This window comes from Wasmannia auropunctata, unplaced genomic scaffold (genome assembly GCF_000956235.1).
Source record: "Wasmannia auropunctata unplaced genomic scaffold, wasmannia.A_1.0 LD336095.1, whole genome shotgun sequence".
Lineage (NCBI taxonomy): Eukaryota > Metazoa > Arthropoda > Insecta > Hymenoptera > Formicidae > Wasmannia > Wasmannia auropunctata.
In genome coordinates, this window is record NW_012026795.1 from 2,192,943 (window position 1) to 2,215,138 (window position 22,196).

The following is a 22,196-nucleotide window of genomic DNA, read 5'->3' on the forward strand; positions in this document are numbered from 1 at the left end:
CTTTCTCTAACCGCGGATAATAAAGCTTCGTGTCGTAAGAAGAATACTATTATCCTGACAATACAGGTCAACAATTGAATAATTTTCTTCAGTAATTTAAACGTTGAACAATTTTAACTTGAGAAACATTTGTACAAGAACTATCATTTTTGTGAAATCTTTATGTTCCTGCTTGTTTTAAATACGCTATTATTTTCTGAGATTTTTACATTTACGAATAAGAAATATGACTTTACGTTAAATTTTGAGTGGCATAAAAGATTTACTAACTAATTCTTAGTCGAAGGAAACTGTACTTTAGGGAAAAATAATTTAAAGCTTGTATACAATTTGTTTTCTCTTTCTCTCACTCTTTCTCTGGGAATAAACTTTGAAAGATTTAACTGCGCGGGAGCTTGCGCCGGGAAGATTTATATAAGTTGCTGTTACGTGATGCTGTAACAAATTTAGAACACGACTCACGTCGTGCTAAACGGCAATACATGACGAATGTCGCGGCGCCTGCGGTGAAAGTTCAACGAGAGAACGCCGCGAGACGTATAATCGGTTCCGGTTCCTCCACCCTCGCGAGAGCTGTCGGATGTCAACGTCAATGTGTCGAATCGGACCCCTAGACGACCTTTTGGAAAGTCTCCCCGGATAGATGACTGCAACGCTGCCTGCGAAAACGACGCCGCGCGCGAGAAGATTATCCGCGGTATCACCGTGACATGTTAATTCTCGATATCGGAGAAGCGAAGCGCGGCGCGTATCGCTATTCGATCATTAGGCGAAATGAAAGCGGCCGAGAAAAGAAACGCGTTAGCACCGATTTGTATCTCCCATGTCTCAGAAGTGTGACAGCGGAGTGACAGCCTTTGGAGATTCGATTGCTCTTGTATGTACATCGTTCCTCTTTAGATAGCAGATCTCTTTGTGCGGGATGAAGCCTCGATCGTCGGTAATAGCGCAAATCGCGCTGGATGAAAAGAGTCGTATGAGGAGAATGTGTCAGAGCTAATTTATATTTGTCGTATACCAGCGTGGAGTGAGACAGCTCGCGTCTCGATCTTCGGGAGAGCAACATTTTTATTAATCACCCCTTCCCGATTACCACAGAGCGCGAGGTCGCAGGACCTCGAGCGCGGTGTCGTCGTAAAAGAGATATTTGAAAAAAATACAGTTTAGACTGGCTGTCGCGAAATCGCTCAAATAAATTATAGCGCTCGGTGCGCGTTTACGAATTGAGATTTATCTGACCCTGCTGCAACAGTTACTTCAGCCCGCGAGCTCGATCGCGGCCGCCGGCTTATATAAGGATTAAATTTAATTAGATTGTTACCATGGTGCCATGAATACCGCGAATCGTTATTAACGGCGCGGAGCGGTTAAGTAAACAAGCCCCCGTCGAGATGTCTAAACTCTCGTTGCACCAGACGCAATCAAAAGTTACCCGCGGTCCCCATATGACGCGCGTTACATAAGGCGCGTACCACGTCTTTGTCCACTCCACTCCACGTGATTGATTAATGATAGCGAGCAAGGTCCGCTGTAATAAAGACGCGCGCGGCAGCTGTGTTTACAGCGATGTAATATCTTACGGTAATAGTCGCGCGACTTTCTATCGTAAATCAGTCTGGCTTATGGCGATGGCCGACGTCTATTGTATATCCACATAGATAATGCTCGAATGCAGGCTCCTCTTTATCTTTAGTCCATCTTTAATCGCGCGCTGGACTGTACATTCCGGAAACAGCCCGTGATTCGACGGCAAACGCCGCAGGCGATCTTCAATCAAGGATCAATCTAATCGAGGATTAATTTTATCACGCGTGTGTTAAAGAAAAGAAATTAATTCTTAATTCGCAGAACGGAGATGGGGAGAAAGATAATACGTGCAGCGCTATATACCACGTCTATAATGCACCGTCGCAAATTTTACCCGCATCCTTCCTGAAACGCCCGCGGATCTGCAGCAGAATCTAGCACACATTTTCGCGCGTTTCGCCGGGGGGATCAGGCCTATTAATAGAATAGCGACTGTCTCTCCTGGGATGCAACGTTTATTCTTAATGCACCGTGACGCGTGCAACTAACGACGAGTCAGTCGTGCAGCGTACGCGCGTTCGCGTCTCTTCAAATACATATTATATATTAACACAATACAATACAATATAGTAAAATATACGCATGTGTATAATGTCGTGTTACAATAAATATTTACAACAATTTGAACCAGAGTAGTCCGTGTTCGTTTCGAGGGGCGAGGGACGACGACGCGCGGGCGGCGCGGCGGCAACACTCCGTCCGTCCGTGGCGTCACCGTGGACCTTTATTACCGTGGATCGTCTTCCATTCTCGTGGCGGAATAATTACTCGTGGAGGTCGTGAGATCACATGCTGGACGGCCGGCGCCGGTATCGCTGTTTTTACACCTGGTTCTCATCATCCTTGGACGGATGCGCCGCGTTCCACTCGAGGGCCTTCAGTATCAACGGCGGGATTTCCGGTGTGGTGGGTAGATGAGCGCCCACCGGCTGGAAGCCGTTCTTGTCGGCCACGTACGTCAGGGAGATCGCCTGTCCGTCGTCGCTCGTGTAGCTGAAGCCGCCCTCCGCCTTCATCGCCTCGTTCTCCGACCCGGCGTCCTCCACGTGGCCCTCCTCCTCGGCTTTGATACCGTTACCGGTTTCGTAATTCCACTTGTACGACCCGTCCGGATTGGGACCGTCCTGGCTTTGGCTGATGATCGGTATCGGCTCGTCGGCAGGCGCTGCCGCGGCGCAGGCTACCAACGCGATCAAGGCTACCTGACGATGGTAGAGCAAAAAAATATTAATTGCGCGGGAGATGAATAATACGTATTTACTTTGGAGGGAAATAATTTATGGGCGACTCGGGAAGCTCGCGATAGTGCATTTATTCTAGCTATGGATTTTAATTGAAAAATCTCATTTACTGTTAAATTTTTAATACAGAGAAATTTGTATTTAATTGTAAATTCAAACATTAAGGTCTAATTAATGTAATTATCTTGGTGACAATATAATATGGTATACTGCAGTACTTTTGAACAAAATTAATTGCTTTTGTAAAATCATTAAGACTAATGAAGTTACTATTTGTTTAATAGCCATCATTAAATCGTTAAAAACATTCACTAATGATTTATCATTGGAAAATACCGCGGTGACAGATTTACCGTGTGTCATCGACTATCTTAATTAATCCTTTTTTTCCCCTAAGCCGTGTTCATCTGCGTATTGACCTCCCACATTTAGCGAAGCTTTCACATCTTCAGATAGAGCACACACATATATGTACGTTTTTACAACTAAACACAACCTGTGAGTAAAAGATTCTAATATTGATTGATTGATTGAAATCATTTGAACGTGACATTATGTTATGAAATTTCGCGGTATTGGCTGTTGCATCGAAGTCAAGATTACAAATTGGAAAAAGATCCACGAGCGGTGAGATGAAAGTAAAAGTAATACTCATATTTAAAGATTAAAGATATAATAATTAATATAATAATTTTGTTAGATCGGTCTATCGTTCGCTCGATATCGATCCGATGGGCTCTCGATTAAAGTGACGATTGAGCAAATGGGAATGCACCCGCGGCGTAATATAATTTAACACCGGTGGGCAACGATAAAGTATCGGGAGCCGCGGTATCTGCTGGCTCGATCGCGGTTGCGCAGAACTAAGCAACGTTAGTCAACCGCCACCGGTTAAGTTTCCAAGTGCATAAACATCGGACGAACATTAGCCTTCTCGTTAGCTTCCTTGTTTGAGACTCTGCGTCGTTGCACAAGTGTTTATGCGATACGCGCTAATAACCTACCGCTACTTAAATATTCTCGAAGACGCGAATTACGAGACGTAGTAAAAAAACGAAATAATTAAGATTAATTAACAACTTTCGCAATCTCCAATATAATCGTATACTGCGAATATTAGATATACGTTATCTAATATTTCGTATACATATTATGTCGAAATATTAGATGCGTGATATCGAAATATTCGTATTATAGCAACATTAAAGTTTCCGAAGTTTGGTATATTGTGATCTTTGTTTATCACTCATGATTCAACAATGATATTCGCAATCGCTAGATCGGTCGTGTTGCGACGCAGAGAAAGCTCTACGAGTCAATGGAAACGGGCGCTGCGCGTCGCCAGTAGTGATACCGTTTTGAGTCAGACACAACAGGGATCGCGGTAGTATCAGCGTTATTAGGTCAGACGCTGCACCTTGAATAAAATAAGCCTTACGACGCTGATACAATTGATGTTACTATTGTATATAATTCTACCGAATTGTATAAGTCTTGCGAATAATTATTTGACACTGCAAATAAGACGATATCTTGTTAGGATGCAAAAAGTAATTTTCTACAATAGATCATTATTGGAAACGTTAATATCAGTCTGAAATTATTCTGTGAAGCTGAATTTATCTTAATGGATGATTTAGAGATTGTTGCGCTAAACAAATCATACCGAATACACTGCCTGTCCAAAACTGAAATGATCTGTTATATTCTATGATTTATGGAAATGCTGTTATGCCTAGTAACTCTTCGATTTTAAGCAATTAATACAGTTCGATTAGTACGTTTTGAAATGCTGTTAACACTAGAATTATCGACTGTTATCAGAATTGCTAGAATTATAAACGTATACATATTTTTACTATTTAAATATACTATAATTAATTAAATAATTTACATATTGCAATATAACGGAAAATTTCAGAAAATGTATTATTATAAATTTAGCAAAAAATTAATCATTTTAAATGTAGTTTTAATAATTCTATAGTTAAAATATAAGGCACGCGAAAGTAATTAAAGAGTAATATGCCCCGCTATCTCGCAATTCTCTTTCTGTCTATTATAAGATACAATTTATTCATGGCTCGGTATTTTCGCCAAGATATGACTGTCTCAGTTCCCGGTTAAAACATACCGTGTATCGCTCGTCATACACGCGATCGTTGCTAAACATAACATGAAACCGTTTTACACGTGTTACACGCGAACACAGCAGATTTTGGGTGTATCCCGACGATGTCGATCGATATCCTTACACCAACTGTCCTCCGGGACACGCTACTTACCCTCCGATCCCGGAGTTTCGCCCCGCGTTTCTACCCATCCGACATCCGAGAGTCCCCGGAGTCTATCCGGAGTTTCCGGGTATACGCTATACCGGATATAATCGAGAAGTGTCACTTACAACAACGTAACTCACAGAGCGTTCGGATACGCGCACAGGGGATCCCAGGCACCGCCGGGGACCGGAAATGCACGTCAGATTCACACGACCCGGCTATACGATTACCCGCGGATCGTTATACTCTCGCGGCGGAAGTTGCCCTCCGGCATCCTTGATCCCCGGCTTCCTCCCCCCCTCCCAACCCTCGCCCCTCCCGCCACCGAGAGCTTTCTTTTCCTCTTAATTAAACGCTTACCAATGACGTGTACATGCTGCGGCAGTAATCGCTGATGGGCAAGTGTTTATCAAGCCCCGCAGCGCTCGTCGTATATATACCCCTGGAGGCATCACCAACACCACCGACGGTCCGTTGCACCGACGGTCACCGCGTTACGATAGTATGTAAGGATGTACATGGGGACACACAGAGGGGCCGCCGTGCCGGGGACAGACAGGGGGGTTTACACGGATCCACGGTTTAACACCGGCGTTGCGTCGTTACGTGCACGTGCGCACGTGTGCGCGCGTGTGTGTTTAAGTGTGCGTTGCCGTCGGTGAGCCGAGAGACAACACACTCCACATCAGCATCCGAGGAGAGACCACCTTCCCTGAGATCACCATGTCACACTGCGCTAAATGTCATCGGGTCCCCCGTTGGAGGACGCTTGCTCAATTGTCACAATTTCTTTCACGACGACGATCCGCCGCGCGGGGATCCGTTTTTCTTTTCCGTCGACTTACAGTCGGCCGGAAACACTCGGCCTCGGTGAGTTTGCGGTCAATCGTTATTCCCGCCGGTAGACCTCGCGGTCGAGTTCGAAATACAAAAGTATATATATGTATTCCTTGTCGTTTCGTTAATCGGATTTATTCGGACTTTTTTTTTACTATTGTCTCGTGTAGACGGAAAGATGTACGCGTAATGCTGTTATATAACTTCTTTCAAGCTCGTGCTCCTCCGCTATTTTCTCTTTACGAGGCGAGGTAAGACTCTCTTACGGCGAGTTCAAGGAAATTGCCATTCAAGCAATTGCTGCTGGACGGATCGTGGCCAGAGATCTGGAAGGTCTGGTGAATAAAAATAACGTTTCTGTTAGTGGCGTCTATCATATTTTCAATCATTCGTGCATTTGAGTGCCGTTACTGTCAGATTAAGAGAGCGAGTGGCTCGAGAGACTGTTTCGCCGTGCCGCTGTCGCGACAGATTTATGCTGTGGATTTTTTGTAAAAAGCTGCACACCCTTCGTTTGAACAACGCATGTATGTGACACATATGGGAATAGCTTAAACTCGTACCTTCCGGATCGGATTTATTAGACAGGCGCCGCCCATCGCTTTGGCATTTTCCTAGCGATATACCGCGGACACGGTAAAATTCAATTCCTTTGTCATTATTTTCCACTTATTTTTTTCCTTGGTTTTTTTTCACCGTTTCATCGCTCACGCAAGTGTTGCGTAACATTAATCGCCGCCGCTAACGCGCGTTTCGCGTTTCTAATCAACAAATCACCCCGTCATTAAACTATCAGTCGGTCAAATGGTTATTTACCTTGATTTTTTCTAATTGCAAAGTCGAAATTACGGTTTGGCGCGATAAAATCAAACGGGATCCCTCGCAGCCCCCGGCCAGTAAATCGAATGACAAACGCACGACATGCGCGGTCAAATTGTCCGCTCTCTAATCAATCGGAAACGGCCTGACAATCTCTCATTATCGACCGATAATTATGTGAAGCGTCCCGCTATATCGCATTTACCTCGTCACGGCTGAACTTTCCGTAGCTGCGTGGCTAACGAGCCCGCGCTAAGCGTTTAATCGAGGCGGAACTGTAGTCGAGGAGTTGCGTAAAAAAAAAATAATTAAATAAAAGAAAGGACGCTGGCGCGGGACTTCAATCTTTTTGGCATAATGAAATTGTGAGAGAAACAACGCCGCGCGTCGGAACTTTCTCATCTGAGGATGTGGGTTACGCGCGATCCCGGGAACACTCCCTCGCACGCACGCGTATACATTTGCAAAGCAAAAAGGGGTTTTTCTTCTTGTTTCGCAAGGAACGCGCAGCCGCGTAATAATATTGGATCTGTTTTTCTCTTACGACGTTATTACGTAATACACGACAGCGCAGTATACGGTTGATATAAAGCGATGCATGTGCCGGAAGCTGCAGGATTATGCATGCGCCTAACATGCGTATCTAATTAATAATCAATGCTATTCCATTGGGATGTTTGAGATTGTCAGTAAATATCGCCGATCAGTTATGTTAATGTCTCCGCACGAGATAGAAGGGGTTATATTTGTCTGGGAAATTCCGCTCGCTGGAAGTACGTGCATTCGCGATTAACACGTTTCCTGCCTAACGAGTTTCGTGTCTTACGCTATATAATAGAATTGTTATTGCAAGTATGTAATATGATAAAATGTTGTGTAATGAAAAATATATAGTTAAATAAAACCGCACCCTCATGAGAGTACTGTGTGAAGTAATCCATTTTTACATTGCTCTTAACTTATTAGTGTTATTAAAAATTTTATATTAGATATTTAGATTTTTATATTAGACATTTATTTTTTTTACAAACGTTCTGAAAAATTGTAATAGCGTCAGTTACAAATAATCACCAAGGTGGCATTGAAAAGTCAGACGCATGTCCATCGTGACAGTTACGTGTTAAGACACAGCAAAAATAAGGCATTAAATCTCGTGGAGTCGACTTGGAGATGAAAATGTAAATTATCAAGATGTTCAATGTCAAAGCGAATCATGGGGACATCGTTAAGATTAATTAGCAACGTTAATTAGTACTAATTCAGCGACGTCGCAGTCCCTCTCTTTCTCTCTTCTTTGAGGAAACTTTGGTGGGAAGACCGTACATTTTCCTACGTGCGATTATTGATCGCGGACATTACTGGCGAGGTATACCGATGTAACATTAGACAGGATCCGACGGGGGAACAGTGAATTATGCCTCGATAGGCATTAGTTTTCTTCTTTTACGGGAAATGTAAGGGGCACGTAGCACGACAATAAATTCTCGTGTGTCTCTAGGAATGCCAGCTGCTCGCCGCCGCCGCCGCCGCCGCGGTGCGCCGTGCACCCGCGTGATTCACAAAGTCACGTCATCGATATATCCAAACGATTTTCTCGCGAGAGCGCATTTACATTTTGCGGCTCACGAGCCGTGCATGAAAAGCGCGTTGGGGTTGGTTTATAAAATAATCCGTCAATCGGAACTAGGAAGGGAACGCGAAGGGGAAACTGTAGAAAGGCGAACGTCTCTCTTTGAAAGTCGAGGACGCTCGACATGATAAATGCTAAAATGCGTCTCGCGATTGCTCATTGGAATACTTTAGCTCGCCGCGGATTACAACGAAACGTCAGCTCGGCGTAAGTACTGTAAATTTACGGCGCGATAATTTTCCGGTAAGATAACATTTACAAAATATTATATCATATAAAAACATTAGGAGCTTTGCCCAATATATATCATTCGTGGTCTAATTTACGTTTTAAGATAAAACTCACCAAGCGATTCGATTTTTTATTTTAATTAAATGTCACTTTTATTTTTTAAGACATAAATTATTCTAAACCGTCAAATATAATTAGCGTTAAATAATGAGATTCATGAAAAAAACATTATCACTGAAAGCTAAATGATGTACTTCGCGCAACGATGACTTAATCAATGAAAATCTATCAGGGGAAAACCTTTTCAAAACTTTCTCTAAAAACTTTCGGTAAAAGGATCAGTCGATTTTTTCAACTTTCGTATCAGGTCACTGTCGCGCGAATACAATTGAACTCGTGAGAAGATCTTTTTGCAGAACGTGGATTTTGGAGAAGGAACGTTAATTGAATGCGTAAGGGAACGAAATGAACGATCGCTATCTGGCCGATCGCGGAACGATCGTCCGATGAATATAGGGGAAAGTTATAGCACGATTCGTTTGGACTTATAATTAGCCGCGTTACGTAACGCTGCTGCGGCCGCGTCAGGTAGGTGTACAAAGGACACGCGAAATAAATATCAGTCGTGAAAGCGGCTAACGTTCTGCTTATCTCGCGATTTAGGAGCGCATTTCCAAAGTAGAGTGCATATCCCGAGGAGAGACCGGCCGATCGTTAACGTAATCGAAGATTCCCGTCGTCGAACACACCGCGGATCATTAATTTCCCGCATCACCGGCTAACATTTTCGCGGCTCTATCTGATCGTTTGTTAACGGCGGCGAGTCTCCCGTGGCGAGTTATCACCACTCTGGGTGTCAGCTCTGCAAAAAATCGGAAAGATGTTCCACGAAGACGAGTTTTATTGCATGTTCTTCTTGCCGCGCTCCGTGTCTGTTATGAAAACGGTGACCACGTATTGAAACCCGCAACCACGCGCGATAAGTTAACAATGTTATACTATACGTCCACGCGCGTTGATGATTTACTTAGACGATAAGCTATCAACTTTTATATTCCGCAAAATGTACTTGCTATTTAACTTGCATATTTATTGGCCGTTTTGCATTTTATATTAAAACGCGTATCTCGTAAGACATCTTGTTACTCATCGCACACATGCACAATAACGCGCGTGATAACTAATCGTGGGTGGACGACGGGCGAGAGGGAGGGGGATAGCTTAAGGGCACAATCGATAAAACCTGCTGCAATTGTGCAGCCCCGGGCGACGTGTCGTCTCTCGCTGACCAACATCGCGTACGATGCACCTCGGTGCACCTCATTTTTTATTCACTTGACAGATCGGACACCGTCCCGATATGGGGCGCGGCGTACCGCCCACTTCTCTTTCTACCCTGCTTTCTATCTCGGCCGTATTTACGGTACGATCGCCGCGTCGCATGCGACTGCCGCGATGACGGGAAAGTTGCTGGGACTGTGCAACAACGTTTTGAGTTACTTTCGGAGGTACCGGCAGGTAACGCCGTATTGCGTCCCTGATTCCCGTGCATCTCCCGCCGCGTCTTCAAGATTGATATCCGGTCCTCCGGCGAGGTTTGACTTCGCGGCTTATAAGGCATGTCGTCCCGAACGACGCCCTCGCGCGAATGCAGGTCGATTTGTGAGTTTGTCATTTGGTGTCTTCTACACACAAACGAATTAATTTTAACCTGAAAATCTATATTTTTATTTTATTTAAAACTAGAATAATGGAGAATCAATAAATTGGTCATTTTTTAAAATCGTCCCGAATTAAAAAAAATTCTGTTATTTATGTAAATATATTTTTACACATGAAATAATTGAAGATTATTAATATGTCTGGTTCAAGAATTCTTATGCAAATAATATCGTTTCGATTGTAAAAAAGAGGTGATGGGGAGCAGAAAAACGTTTAACGAAAGACCTGACTAAGAAGGATTATTTTTATTTTTATCAATTTATTCACATTTCATTGGATTACTTAATATACATAATACGATTTTCAAATAATTTTCCAATTGAACATGCCGTATTAATGTCAAAAGTTACGAGATCAAAATGATTGTTATAACGACGACGACTGCACTTTCGCCGAATATTTTAATTGATGATTAAGAGAGGTTCGAACGGCGCACGTGACTCGTTACCGCGTGCAGCACACTCTTTTCTCCTCGTTTTCGGTCAACGGTCTCCGACCGAAAACTCGCCTAAGGATGTGCCAAATTAAGCGTTGGACATTTTTATTCAATATTTCATGAAACACACTTTAAACCGAGCGTAATTTGCATCTTAAGCAAACATAATTTTCTCGAACTGATGTATTTAATTATACCACCAAAAATTGAATGTATTTTAGTTACTTTTTACGACACGTTAATATTTATGGACTGAAAGAGAACGTTGTTTGGTTCCTCTAATTAAGAATTTTGATGATTTCTAAATGTTTTACCGAAATATCATTACTACACATTATTTCTTCAGACTTTTATAAAAATTTAAAATATTATTTTGTGAAAATACATGAAAAAATTAATAATAATAAATTAAAATTAATACTTAATTATAATAATTTTAATTGTATTGAAAACTTTGTTTTTAATTGTAACGCGCTTCCCATAAAAATTTTCTAAACTTGCCATTGAAGTATTAAAAATCTTTCAAGTAACGTTATGACGTTAAGTAACGTTATACGCTTTCGTACTCGCGTCAATCATCTAGCATGCAATAATATATACTCCGTATGCTAAACTTACGCAATGATTTCGCTAAATGATGCCTGAAATATCAAAATATCGGCTATATGTGTGTACATCCGAAAGGTTATATGTACACGCGCGTAAGCGTATAATACTTCAGCGTACGACGACGGTCACTGATGCAATCGTCCGAGCATTATCTTGTCTCCCAGCGAGAATACAGGCACAGAAACGTATAGAATGATCAAATATAATTGCGTCACACTATCGGCTGTTTCACGCGTTTACTGCGCGCGCACACATACATACATACATGTTTATAGGTATAGTGTATAAGTACTCGATCAATGAGAATCACACTTGCGTAGCTGTTTTTGAACAATATAATTAAATCGGCATTAACTGCTTTTTTCCCAGCCAATCGGGAAGCCTAAATGCTCACCGCACGCAATCCGCGTTCGCGTAATTGGGATTTACAAAACGATCTACAAGTTCCAAGACGCGTCCCAGCTGCAGTGAATTTGCAAGGCTAACGTTTCCTTTTCTATTTATTCTGTACGCAAAACGAGGTATTTCAAAAGAATTAGCATACAATGATATATTGGAAAGTGTCACGAAGATTATTTTACGTTTAATTTGCTTCGCGACCGCGGGTTTGTGACTTCGCTTTATTAATCGAGCGTTCGCCTGTCGATTTCCGGCGTCGCGTTTTCTCGCGCACGAACGAGCTTCGCCCCCGATGGGCTCGCGAAATGAACAACGGCGCACGAAGTTATTGATCATTAGTCGAAATGTCAGCGATAAACGCAGGCACTTCGGCGCCAGGTACTTGGTTTCTTCTGCATCGACGTAGACGGATAATTCGTATCGTAGCAAAGCGAATGTCCCTCGCATGCCCAAAGAGAAAAGTACGAAAGCTGTTCTGGAAATCTCTGTTTTAATTTTAACGATATTAACAATTTAGATATTAATTTGTTTTGGATTTAATTCTTTGGATATTATTTTTACATTTGTATATTTATAACATAATATCGAGATGTTATTCTAAATAATTAATTTTTTATAATACCTAGAATTACTTTAAAGATTACACTGGTGTTTGTTAAAATAAACTTTTTTTATTATTTCAAACCAGACAAAGCGTTTCTTATACATTTTTGAATGCTGAAAACAATGTTGCAAAACAAATTACCATCATGTCAGGTTTGCAACATGAAAATGTAGACATTTTTAATTACAATAAATATTCAAAAATTGAAAATAAATAATATTAAATAATAATAAATATTACTTTTGAATTTTTTATTAATGAACATTTTATGCTGTATCTCAGTAAGAGTAGATATACGTCCGTAAATAAATATTTTTTATATTTTAATGTGGGGAGCTCACCCGAAATTTGTTACTTTATTTTAATTACACTCTGCATACATCCATTTGGAATATATCACGTTAAAAAATTATATTATATATTGATAGCCATAAATTATAAACTAAATATATATGATTTCATCGTCAGAGACGAAAAATTTGCTGTCTTAACAAAAAATTCTATATTTAAATTCTTTATAACATGACTAAGAAGTAAGGCATAATAAAATTTAAAAAATGCATTTTAAAGAAGATAAACAACACATTTATGACTTCTAATCATAATTTCAAAATAATATTTTAAAAAAATTTTAAATATTAAAAAAAAATAATTTTTAACGTATTAAACTGTATTTATTTCAGACCTACTCTGGTCTAAAATTTGGCTTACGTCATCATTTTCTGCATCCAAAAATCTATACAAAGAATATCCTGCCTGATTGAAAATGATTTTTGGTTGTAAACTAATGTTATTCATAATGTGATAATTGTATAATCAACATCGATCGATGACTGGATGAGGGTCAGACAACCCGCGTTTACTCGCTAAATATACGACACGAGGGTGGGCGACAGAGGGTGGAAGGGGGGAAGGGTGGAGAGTCCATGTTCCGTTTTATCGATTCGAAACCGATCGGTTACACACGACACTTCTCGTCCACTACTTTGCCTCGTCCATTCACGCAGTCGTTCGACTGCATATATACGGTCGCATACCGGCGCTCGCTCGCCCTCTCTCCACGCTCTTCATTCCGCCAATTTCTGTCTTTCTCCCTTTCTCGCGGTCTTTCGCAGCCGGCAGCTTCCATTCAAGCGCGCATTCCTCGGACGACGCGGACGGAGGAGCCTGTGGTAGGCGCATCCGCGTGCAAACCTTTCCTTTTCGACGCGGCCTTAGGAACAGCCGGCGTGAAGACGTGCCTCTGTATTGCGACAACCATCCCAGCATCGTACTTATAAGGCCGCGGCTTAGCAACGCGCGTCTCTCTACCAGATGATATTTCGACTCGTGCCGAGTCTCTCTCGCGCGCGATGCATCGCCGCGCATCTCCTCACGTTCGTGCGGATCCTTCACCCTTCGCATCCTCCACCGGCCGCTATCTGGGTCTAATGCAAACGGCAGCCCCGTTTGTCTTTATAACTCGTTTTCTATCTATGTCATACATAATATTGTAATACACTATCCTACAAATCAGTGATGCTTAATAAATGTTTGCCGTTATACATATGAATATCGTGATATTTGCCAGATTGCATTTTACTGGCTCGTTTAAGTGATTGCTTAAATATCATTTTATAATTGATACTGATTTAATGGATCCATAGACGAAATTTAGATCTTGTAATAATAATTGACAGTGTTATATAAATTTATAATAATTTTTCAATTTTTCACGTTTGGTAGATCTATTTTAAAAAAATGGAAAAGTACTTTATTATATTTTTTATCAACTACTAAAATTTAACAGGAAACACAGAATTTTATGCAATAATTTATTTTCTTTTTTTTTATATTTGCAATTATAGAATGACGCATTTTGTTGAATATTTAGAATAATAAAGAAAGAAATGCAAACGTATTGTTATGACGTCGATCTAATTATTTTCATTGACAAGCTATAATACAGTTTTTCTCAATTAATTATTCTTTGGATAGTCGACAAATTTTCAAATCACAGTGATATCAAAGTGATCATATATTCTTAAATCTCTATTTTGAACACGTCGAGATTATTGACAATATTTATTAGTTTGATGTACATACACATTCGCGGAATGAAATAGGCCAAGCTATTAATGTTACGTATCGTTGTTATTGATTTATAGTTTTTTATTGCGATTCATATATCTTTTTCATGCCGTCCCGATGTTCCGATTTAAATCTAACCTTTTAAAATATCGCCAGTGGCGCGCGCGGGTGAACTTATAAACGGGTAAAACGCACGTTTATGTTAACCACGCCATATATAAATACACTCATATACTGGTTACTACATCGTCATGAATGATTAATGAATTTTCCTACAACACGCGGTATACCTTAACCCAAGATGAACCGATACTCGAAGATCTTGGCCGTTTTACTTTTTTCTTCTCTCGCGTGCAAACTAATGGCCGTTCAAAGCCGCGCGGCTTAAAAATGCTGTTCCCGATGATTCATCGCTCGATTAACATAACTGCGCCGGCGACCGATGCGGCTGGCAATAATTGCACCGAGGGGGGTTGTTAATGGTAATGTGTGCGCTGATTATTCCGTTACATCAAAATTGCAGCTACGATTTACTCGATGTTTTTTTTAACGTCGCCCTCGCCGTTCGGATTTCTCGACGGCAGATGGGACGTTCATCTTCTATATACCGCTCCTCGGAATATGCATGATTTCTTCACCGGTGCACGGGCATGCCCGGGGACAGTCGCGGGATTTGTGTCGAGCACGCCGAGCTCGGCACGTCGCCGAGGAGGAACAAACGCCGTCTCGCGGTTGCCGTGCCGTGTGCCGATCGGGAATTTTAAATGTCGCGCAAGAAGAGAATGCGCGGGTGGGAACCACAGCTGGCGCGTTCCCGCCGTTAATCGAGCGCCTTAAAAGTCGGTCGCGCGCCGCGCCGTCCCGCCTCTCTCACACGAATTGTCAAAGTAATTTTTGCAGCGTCTGTTCTCTCCGAAGAGAGGAGATCGTTCCGCTCTCGCGCGAGGATGAAAGTAAAATTGAATTCGGCGCGACGCGTTACGTCTTCTCGCCTGCGGCCAGGCGCTCTCTTAGAGCGTGATGGGTGCTTATATGTCAAGGTCGTTCTCCACACACACGCGTGCCTCGTACCCCCGCCGCGCCGCCGCACGCCGTCGTACATTTCGCTCGGAATAAATTCGCACGCTCATTACCGAGAGATTGCTTCTTTTTTGCGGAATACTCGCGGAGTCTGGTCGTCTGATGTAATTCGTTATCGATTGAACCCGAATTCAGACTTTGCCTTCTATTAAAATTAAGATCGGCAACTTTGAAATATATCTAACGTCGTATGTGATCAACTGTGACACTGTCGTCATCCTATTGCGTCTGGAATTTCTTTTTTAAACAAAAATTCGTAGATTCTTTTTACCGATTTTCATGACTGGATAATTCATGATCCGTGATTCCCGGTATAAGAGTCGTACGATCCGCGATCTATGATCTATGACATTATGTTGCAAGAGGCGCGCGTCGAGAATCGTCTCGCCTAATCGCGCCGAGGCGAAACTCCAGCTGAAAAACTCCGACGCTCGTACTTCTTTATGAGATGCATTAAGACGCACATCGTCAGGTTTATACTGCTTTCAGCGAGACGCATAAAAGACTGCGAAACGGAAAATTTATCAACGGCATAAAACCACGCCAAAATGCCAACGTGATCGGTTGAAGGGTTAATCATAAGTTTCCTCAATTATAGCTGTAAATTAAAAGAAGCTATTTCAGAAAAAAATTTTTTTACCTACTTTCTAAATTTTCTGGAGTGACTCTCACTCCAAAAGAGTGAAAATACTGCCACTCAAGTGGTCGAGTGGCAGTATTTTCAATCTTTTGGAGTGAGATTCACTCCAGAAAATTTAGAGAGTACATTAGAAAAAGAATTTAGTGTTGCATAAATTGAAAATCTGGTAAATTCTGGTATTTATCAATATGTGTTTGTTGGAAAATAAATAAAGATTCTTCTACAAATTACTGTACTTCCTATTAAATATATATTCCAATTAAATATGTAGAATTTCTTAATAATAATACTAAATTTATTTAGTTACATCAGCAAAATTTTTTAATGAAAGAAACGTCTAGTGAATAAAAAATTTATAAATCCAACTTAATATACTAACTAAATCCTTATAATCAGATTTGTTAAACGAGTCTAGGTATAAAATATCGAATCTAATTATGATAATTAGAAATTCTGTTCGATCTTATCCAAAATGTATTCTATCGTGTACGTTTCATTTGTATAATCAAAACACGTTTTTCTTGCGTGTAATATGTAAATCACAGAAACTACGTCGGCCGTGTGAAATCGAAAATATTGGAGAGATAATTGTCTAAATATTTTCAAGACTCGATAATTAGCCGCGTGAAGCAACATGGTATCGGCACTTTATTCATTCCGCTTATTATTATTTATCGTTTCTTAAGCGCGCGGTCGTGACTCGACGATCGCGCCGGCTGATACGGCTGAATCAATCGGATTGTCGAAAAATCTATAACTGGTATCTAAGGAGTTCGCGGCTCGACATCGTGACGAGGAAGACTTTCTCCTCGGCGAGGCGCGATGCAATGAAATGACGTGCATACCTGGGAGGAACCGATAGAGTACTCGGACGCGACCCGGTGGTCTAGTTACAGTTGCATAACCGCGCCGCCTGACTCAACGATGTCTTTAACGAATATCGAAGTCACAAGTCTCGTTTGTTACGTTAAACAGACGGTAAAGAAGTACACATTTAATTAAACGAAGTAAACTAATTTTTCGGAGATTACAAATAACTAATGTCTTACGTGACCGCTGAGAAGAATAATAAATGAATAAATATTATAGGAAACTGAATCTTTTATCGTTCGTAATACACAAAAAGTATTCCACTGCAAAGAAGGTTTACACATCGTTTGCAATGCTCCTATAGAATCTCAAAATTTACTCTAAGAGTCTGCTAATTTGTTTGTAGAAAATAAACTCGAAAGTACAGCTGGGACCGTTGAAATTGCTCCGTCCGTGCAACGATTCGATCTCCAGGTCGCACCAGTTGCAACGAAAGAAGAGGAGCCCATGGTACACGGAGGAAGATCGGGATCAGATCAGATCCTTCGAGCGTGCAACCAGCTATTATATCCGCCGCCCGCGGAGGCGGGCCTCAGATCCATGTAGAGATATTTCGCGCGAGGCGGTTTCGCGCATTTAATTGACGGTGCTCGACGCTCGTCTACTAGGGGACGGACCTTACAAAAGTACAATATATACGATGTAGTTGAATATTGGAGCGACGATTAGAGAAAGAACGATTGTTATTCAGTCAATTCTATTGTCATCGTGTTTTGTATGAAGGGAATAGATTAGATCCAGCGTCGAAATTCAAAATTTGTAAATAATGTTTGTAAGATTTAATTCATCCGAATTTCATTATTCTGACTACTTCATCCACAGCGAAATACCTTACTCGCTTCCGCGAAGCGATTACCTCGTCTCGGAGACCACCCATGGCGGTTAATCACGATGGAATTTTTCAAGCACCTGCATGGTGTCCGAGGCATCGGTCGCGCCGGCGTATCTAGAACTGTCAATCGCAGTAATTCGGGACCGCGTGATCTATACACATGACGGCAGAGCGATCTGAGAGATCTACGATCGAGCCGGCGATTAGATATTTCGAGGTGCATCCAATCGTTGCATCCGCTGATTGCGAGACTCGTATGCAGATTCCGATGCGGACGCTACGTACGAGGTATACGGGCTCGTGGAGATGTGGGGGGACTTGGATTGGCCGGTATACACAAGGCAAGGGATATGAGGCAAGAATTAATAGGAATTCAACGAGATTCAAAACGACGAATGATTATTATAATGATGCTCTAGCAGACTAATAAATATTAATTACGCACCGTAATTTTCAGTTCTATTTTTATATAAAATATAATGTTTAAGCTATGACCTGGTAGGCGTCTTCTCGATCACTGTTTAAAAATTTAATAATTTATGAGCCAGTATAATTCGACGTGGATAAATGAAAATTCGTCGTGAAGAAATCGGACATAAAGGAAACTGATTGGAGGAAAATATCATCTTTTCCTTCGTTCAGCGTAAATCTCCTAAAACACACTCCCGGAGTAGAGTGATTTACGGGAGAAGAGATGCCACTCTGAGATTGAAGAGGCTTGTCTTGCCGCGAAAAATATTTTCAATTTAACGTACGAGAGACAGAGAGAGAGAAAGAGAGAGGGAGAGACGCGAAAAACGTTTCCTCGACGCGCAATTTCGTACCATTATCCACGCGATATTCCTTGGAAGCGCAGCATCAGCGACGAACCAGTGATTTAATCATTCCGACCACAGGTATACCACGTTGCCCGTATGTGAGTGAATATGGAAAATACCTCAGGAATAAATTAATTTCAAGGATCGCCTCCTCCTGAGCAGCTCGTAATCGAGCGACGGACGCTTCGTTCGGTTAGCACGTCGTCGTATTTTACATCTCTATTAATGCGTAATATGCGTAGAAGGATTCGCGTGAAGGATCGACGGCTCGGAGTACGCAGTTTCGTCCGACACAAAGTATTAGCGTTAATCCACATAGGCGGTGTCTCTCTTCTTTTTCGGCACCGGACGCGCTGCGGTCGGCATCGTCCACGAGTATATATATAGGTATAAGCGAACGTATCCTGAACGTAACGGACGTCGGACACGCCGGCTAATGCGATGCCGTAATTCTCGTTTTTATACCCGCTGCACGTCCCGCCGTAAGACGCGAGCATTTATCTTATTTAAATCGCACGCTTTTGTGCATCCGCGAGGATACGTGGCTGCGCGAGGATCTCGTGTCGCTCGTTTTGGATTAGCGTGCGCGCGCGCGTACCGTTCCCGCCCGGGAGAGATTGCTCGCCCAGGCGCTATTTTTCTCAGCCGGAATTGCGAAAATCCACCTTCGGGGATATTCCTAAACGAAGAATTGAAATTCGCGTGGCGATTGCACGAGAATACGGCTCGTAAATTTTGATAAAATTTTAGCGCGTTTCTCTTCGCAGAATTCAATCGATTTCTTTGGAAAGGCATGAGAAATAAATATTAGAAAAGTAAAAGGAATATACGATTGTATATGGAAACACATCGAAAAGTCACACGATGCAAAGTTTCGCGAATTCGAAGTCTATATATATAATATTCGATGGCGTCGCCAATTGTACCAATGTCTCTCGCCATTTCGCCACGTTCGACGATCATTATTGCGCCATCCACTCGCGCGGCTTATCATTAAATATCGCTTCGTGTTTATTCATGTAATTACGAACTAGCTAGCCGAGATCATCGACGTATTCAAATCACACGCGATCTGATACGTTTTAATGAGCGGAATAGCCGTGACATGTTAAATGCTCCACAGATAAATTTCAGTCGGAAGGAAAAGAAAGCGTGACCGAGTCAAACACGTTTAAGTACGTTTATTTGGTCGATAGAAGCAGCGTTTAATATAAACGTTGCGGTTGCGGTGGCTTTGTGTGCACACAGTACGTGCGTTACGTGGTTCCTTAATTAATGCACCAGGTGCTAATTAACTGCACTAATTCGGCTCTGGGACAACACTCTCGCCAAAGGAAATTTGCTAAATCACATTTGAATGCGCTAGAATTGCAAATGGAGCTAGAAATATGAACTCAAAAGTCGGTTGACAGGCATAATTTCGATGTGTTTAATTTCCAACATTATATATTATAAATTTGGAGGCTTCAACTTATTGTATAATTATGTCGGATTAATATTTAATTTAATATCTACTATGTAAGTACGACGGATGGAGCTATGTCTTACAATTAGTATGGCTAACAATAAGTATGAGATAGAGATAAGAGGAAAACATCATCTCGAATCGGTACAATTCGTTTTCTCTCTTGTTTTAAACTTTTTATCTAAATAAGTATTTTATACTAGTATTACTTCACATTTTTGTATTCTCATATCAACGACAGAAAATATAATTTCGCACATGCACTAACAATCGTAAGATCGTGGGATCAGTCAGCGGTAAGATTTCAGTCTGAATGAATCTGTACGTTACTGTAACATTTCTACAGGTTGTCCTCCTCGGGATGCTGGGCGATGTACTCCAAGGCTCTCAGGATGGCTTCGGGGACCGGTGGCGCGGTCGGCAGATGTTCGCCCTGAGGATGAAAACCGTTTTCGTCGGCGGTGTAGCTCAGGCTGATGGGATTGCCGTTGATGTCGGGATAGCTGAAGGCACCCTGAACGCGATTGGCGTCCTCGTCTTTGGTAAGCTGGACGAGCTGGCCCTGCTCCTGCGCCTGGATGCCATTTCCGGTCTGGTAGCTGTAGCTGTATGAACCGTCCGGATTTGGTCCATCCGAGCGCGAATCTATGATGGGGATGAAATCATCTTTCCCATAATTTAAGGGGGGTGCAGCGAATGCAGCCACTGCGAGCACGCAGAAAAGTACAGCGGTCTGGAAGAAATTAATTAATTTATTTATTATTTATATAACACAGAACGAAGAAATAGAAACTTGGAATATATAGAATTTGGAATAAAATGGATTACGCAACATTTCTTAACTAAAATATGACTGATTTCGAATCTTACTGTGCGCTCGCGTTATTACCGACATTTATAATTCTTGACAGTTAATTTAGAACACAGATTTGTTTACTTGTGTGAACAACATTTGGTATCTTTTCAATTAAAAATTGTACGATAAGGAGATAAGATAAGAAAATTAACAATAGCCGTAAGTTAGTACTAATTCTTTATTTACTTTGCTAAGACTTACCAGAGTCTTCATGATGCTGATCACGACTGTGTATCCCGTTGTAAAATCGAAATTGAGGAGACGCCTTTTATATAGTATTCAGCCAAAACCTGCTAGATGCGAAGAGATCTCCCTCTTATTGATATATTTCTGGTCAACACGTTGACACATACGTTGCGACATTTTCGATGAAACTGATAGTGGGGCGGGGCAAGACGACCACAAAAATGGCAATATAATCCCAAATGATATTCACGACACTCGTGTTTGTCGAACATCCGTCGAATTTTACGCGAAAGTGAAATATAAAGCATTTGGAAACATCAGTGATTACATTCGAAAATTCTTTCTCCTCCAATTTTTGAACTGTTCCTCTGTCTAGACTTCTATGATTGATTAAATGAGAAATTTTTTATCCGTTGTAACAATTAAATAAGTGCTCGCGTGGGAGTCAAACTGACGCATGAACAGATGAAAATATTACTAAATAAATATGGATTCTTTTTAACTTTTCATATTTAAAATTATTATTTTATGTTTAAAGTGTGTCTCTGACAATGAGTTTATATAATAACTTATGAATAAAAATTAAGAGTTTTGTTTGCGCATAAAATATAAATAAATTAAAATGTGGGTTAAATTAACTTCTACCTAATAAATTTAGCTAATAAAAATTCTTAATATTCACCTTGCGTTTGCGAAAGCAAATTCGTGTATATGTTTAACAAGTCTGCCTTCGGGGATCACAAAGTAAGCACGTGTGGTATGCGGTATTACCTAAGGCTGTCAGAATCCGAGATCAGTTTAGCCAAAATAGCTGCATATTTGTAAATCAACTAAATAGACTGTTTTCAAAAATTAATTTGAAATTTTTTTTTAAACTAGATAAAAATTGCTATATATAGCTCAGAAAATTTACTTACAACTTTGTTGTAAATTTTCAAAACCGACACTTTGCGCGCGTTTGAAGGGTAACTTCATCACGTGAGCA

The 22,196-nt window shown here is 41.3% G+C and overlaps 3 protein-coding genes across 4 annotated transcripts; 1 reads left to right on the plus strand and 2 right to left on the minus strand.

Moving 5' to 3' along the window:
- Positions 1-2,024: 2,024 nt before the first annotated feature.
- On the minus strand, positions 2,025-5,531 carry LOC105462696 (endocuticle structural glycoprotein SgAbd-4-like). Its single transcript, XM_011709498.1, has 2 exons — positions 5,468-5,531; positions 2,025-2,789 (listed from the first exon to the last, which is right to left on the minus strand). The coding sequence occupies exons 1-2, from the start codon at positions 5,480-5,482 to the stop codon at positions 2,409-2,411; spliced, it is 396 nt and encodes a 131-aa protein (XP_011707800.1). The 5' UTR covers positions 5,483-5,531; the 3' UTR covers positions 2,025-2,408.
- Positions 5,532-5,643: 112 nt separating this feature from the next.
- Positions 5,644-18,668, plus strand: LOC105462697. Of its 2 annotated transcripts, none has more exons than XM_011709499.1 (2): positions 5,644-5,977; positions 17,401-18,668. In XM_011709499.1, the coding sequence occupies exons 1-2, from the start codon at positions 5,848-5,850 to the stop codon at positions 17,598-17,600; spliced, it is 330 nt and encodes a 109-aa protein (XP_011707801.1). In that variant the 5' UTR covers positions 5,644-5,847; the 3' UTR covers positions 17,601-18,668. The 2 variants fall into 2 exon arrangements, 1 of the variants encoding a protein (XP_011707801.1); XR_976093.1 differs by lacking the exon at positions 5,644-5,977 and adding an exon at positions 8,548-8,600.
- A 1,202-nt stretch (positions 18,669-19,870) lies between these two features.
- Positions 19,871-21,535, minus strand: LOC105462699 (endocuticle structural glycoprotein SgAbd-2-like). Its single transcript, XM_011709500.1, has 2 exons — positions 21,227-21,535; positions 19,871-20,902 (listed from the first exon to the last, which is right to left on the minus strand). The coding sequence occupies exons 1-2, from the start codon at positions 21,236-21,238 to the stop codon at positions 20,510-20,512; spliced, it is 405 nt and encodes a 134-aa protein (XP_011707802.1). The 5' UTR covers positions 21,239-21,535; the 3' UTR covers positions 19,871-20,509.
- Between the last annotated feature and the right edge of the window lie 661 nt (positions 21,536-22,196).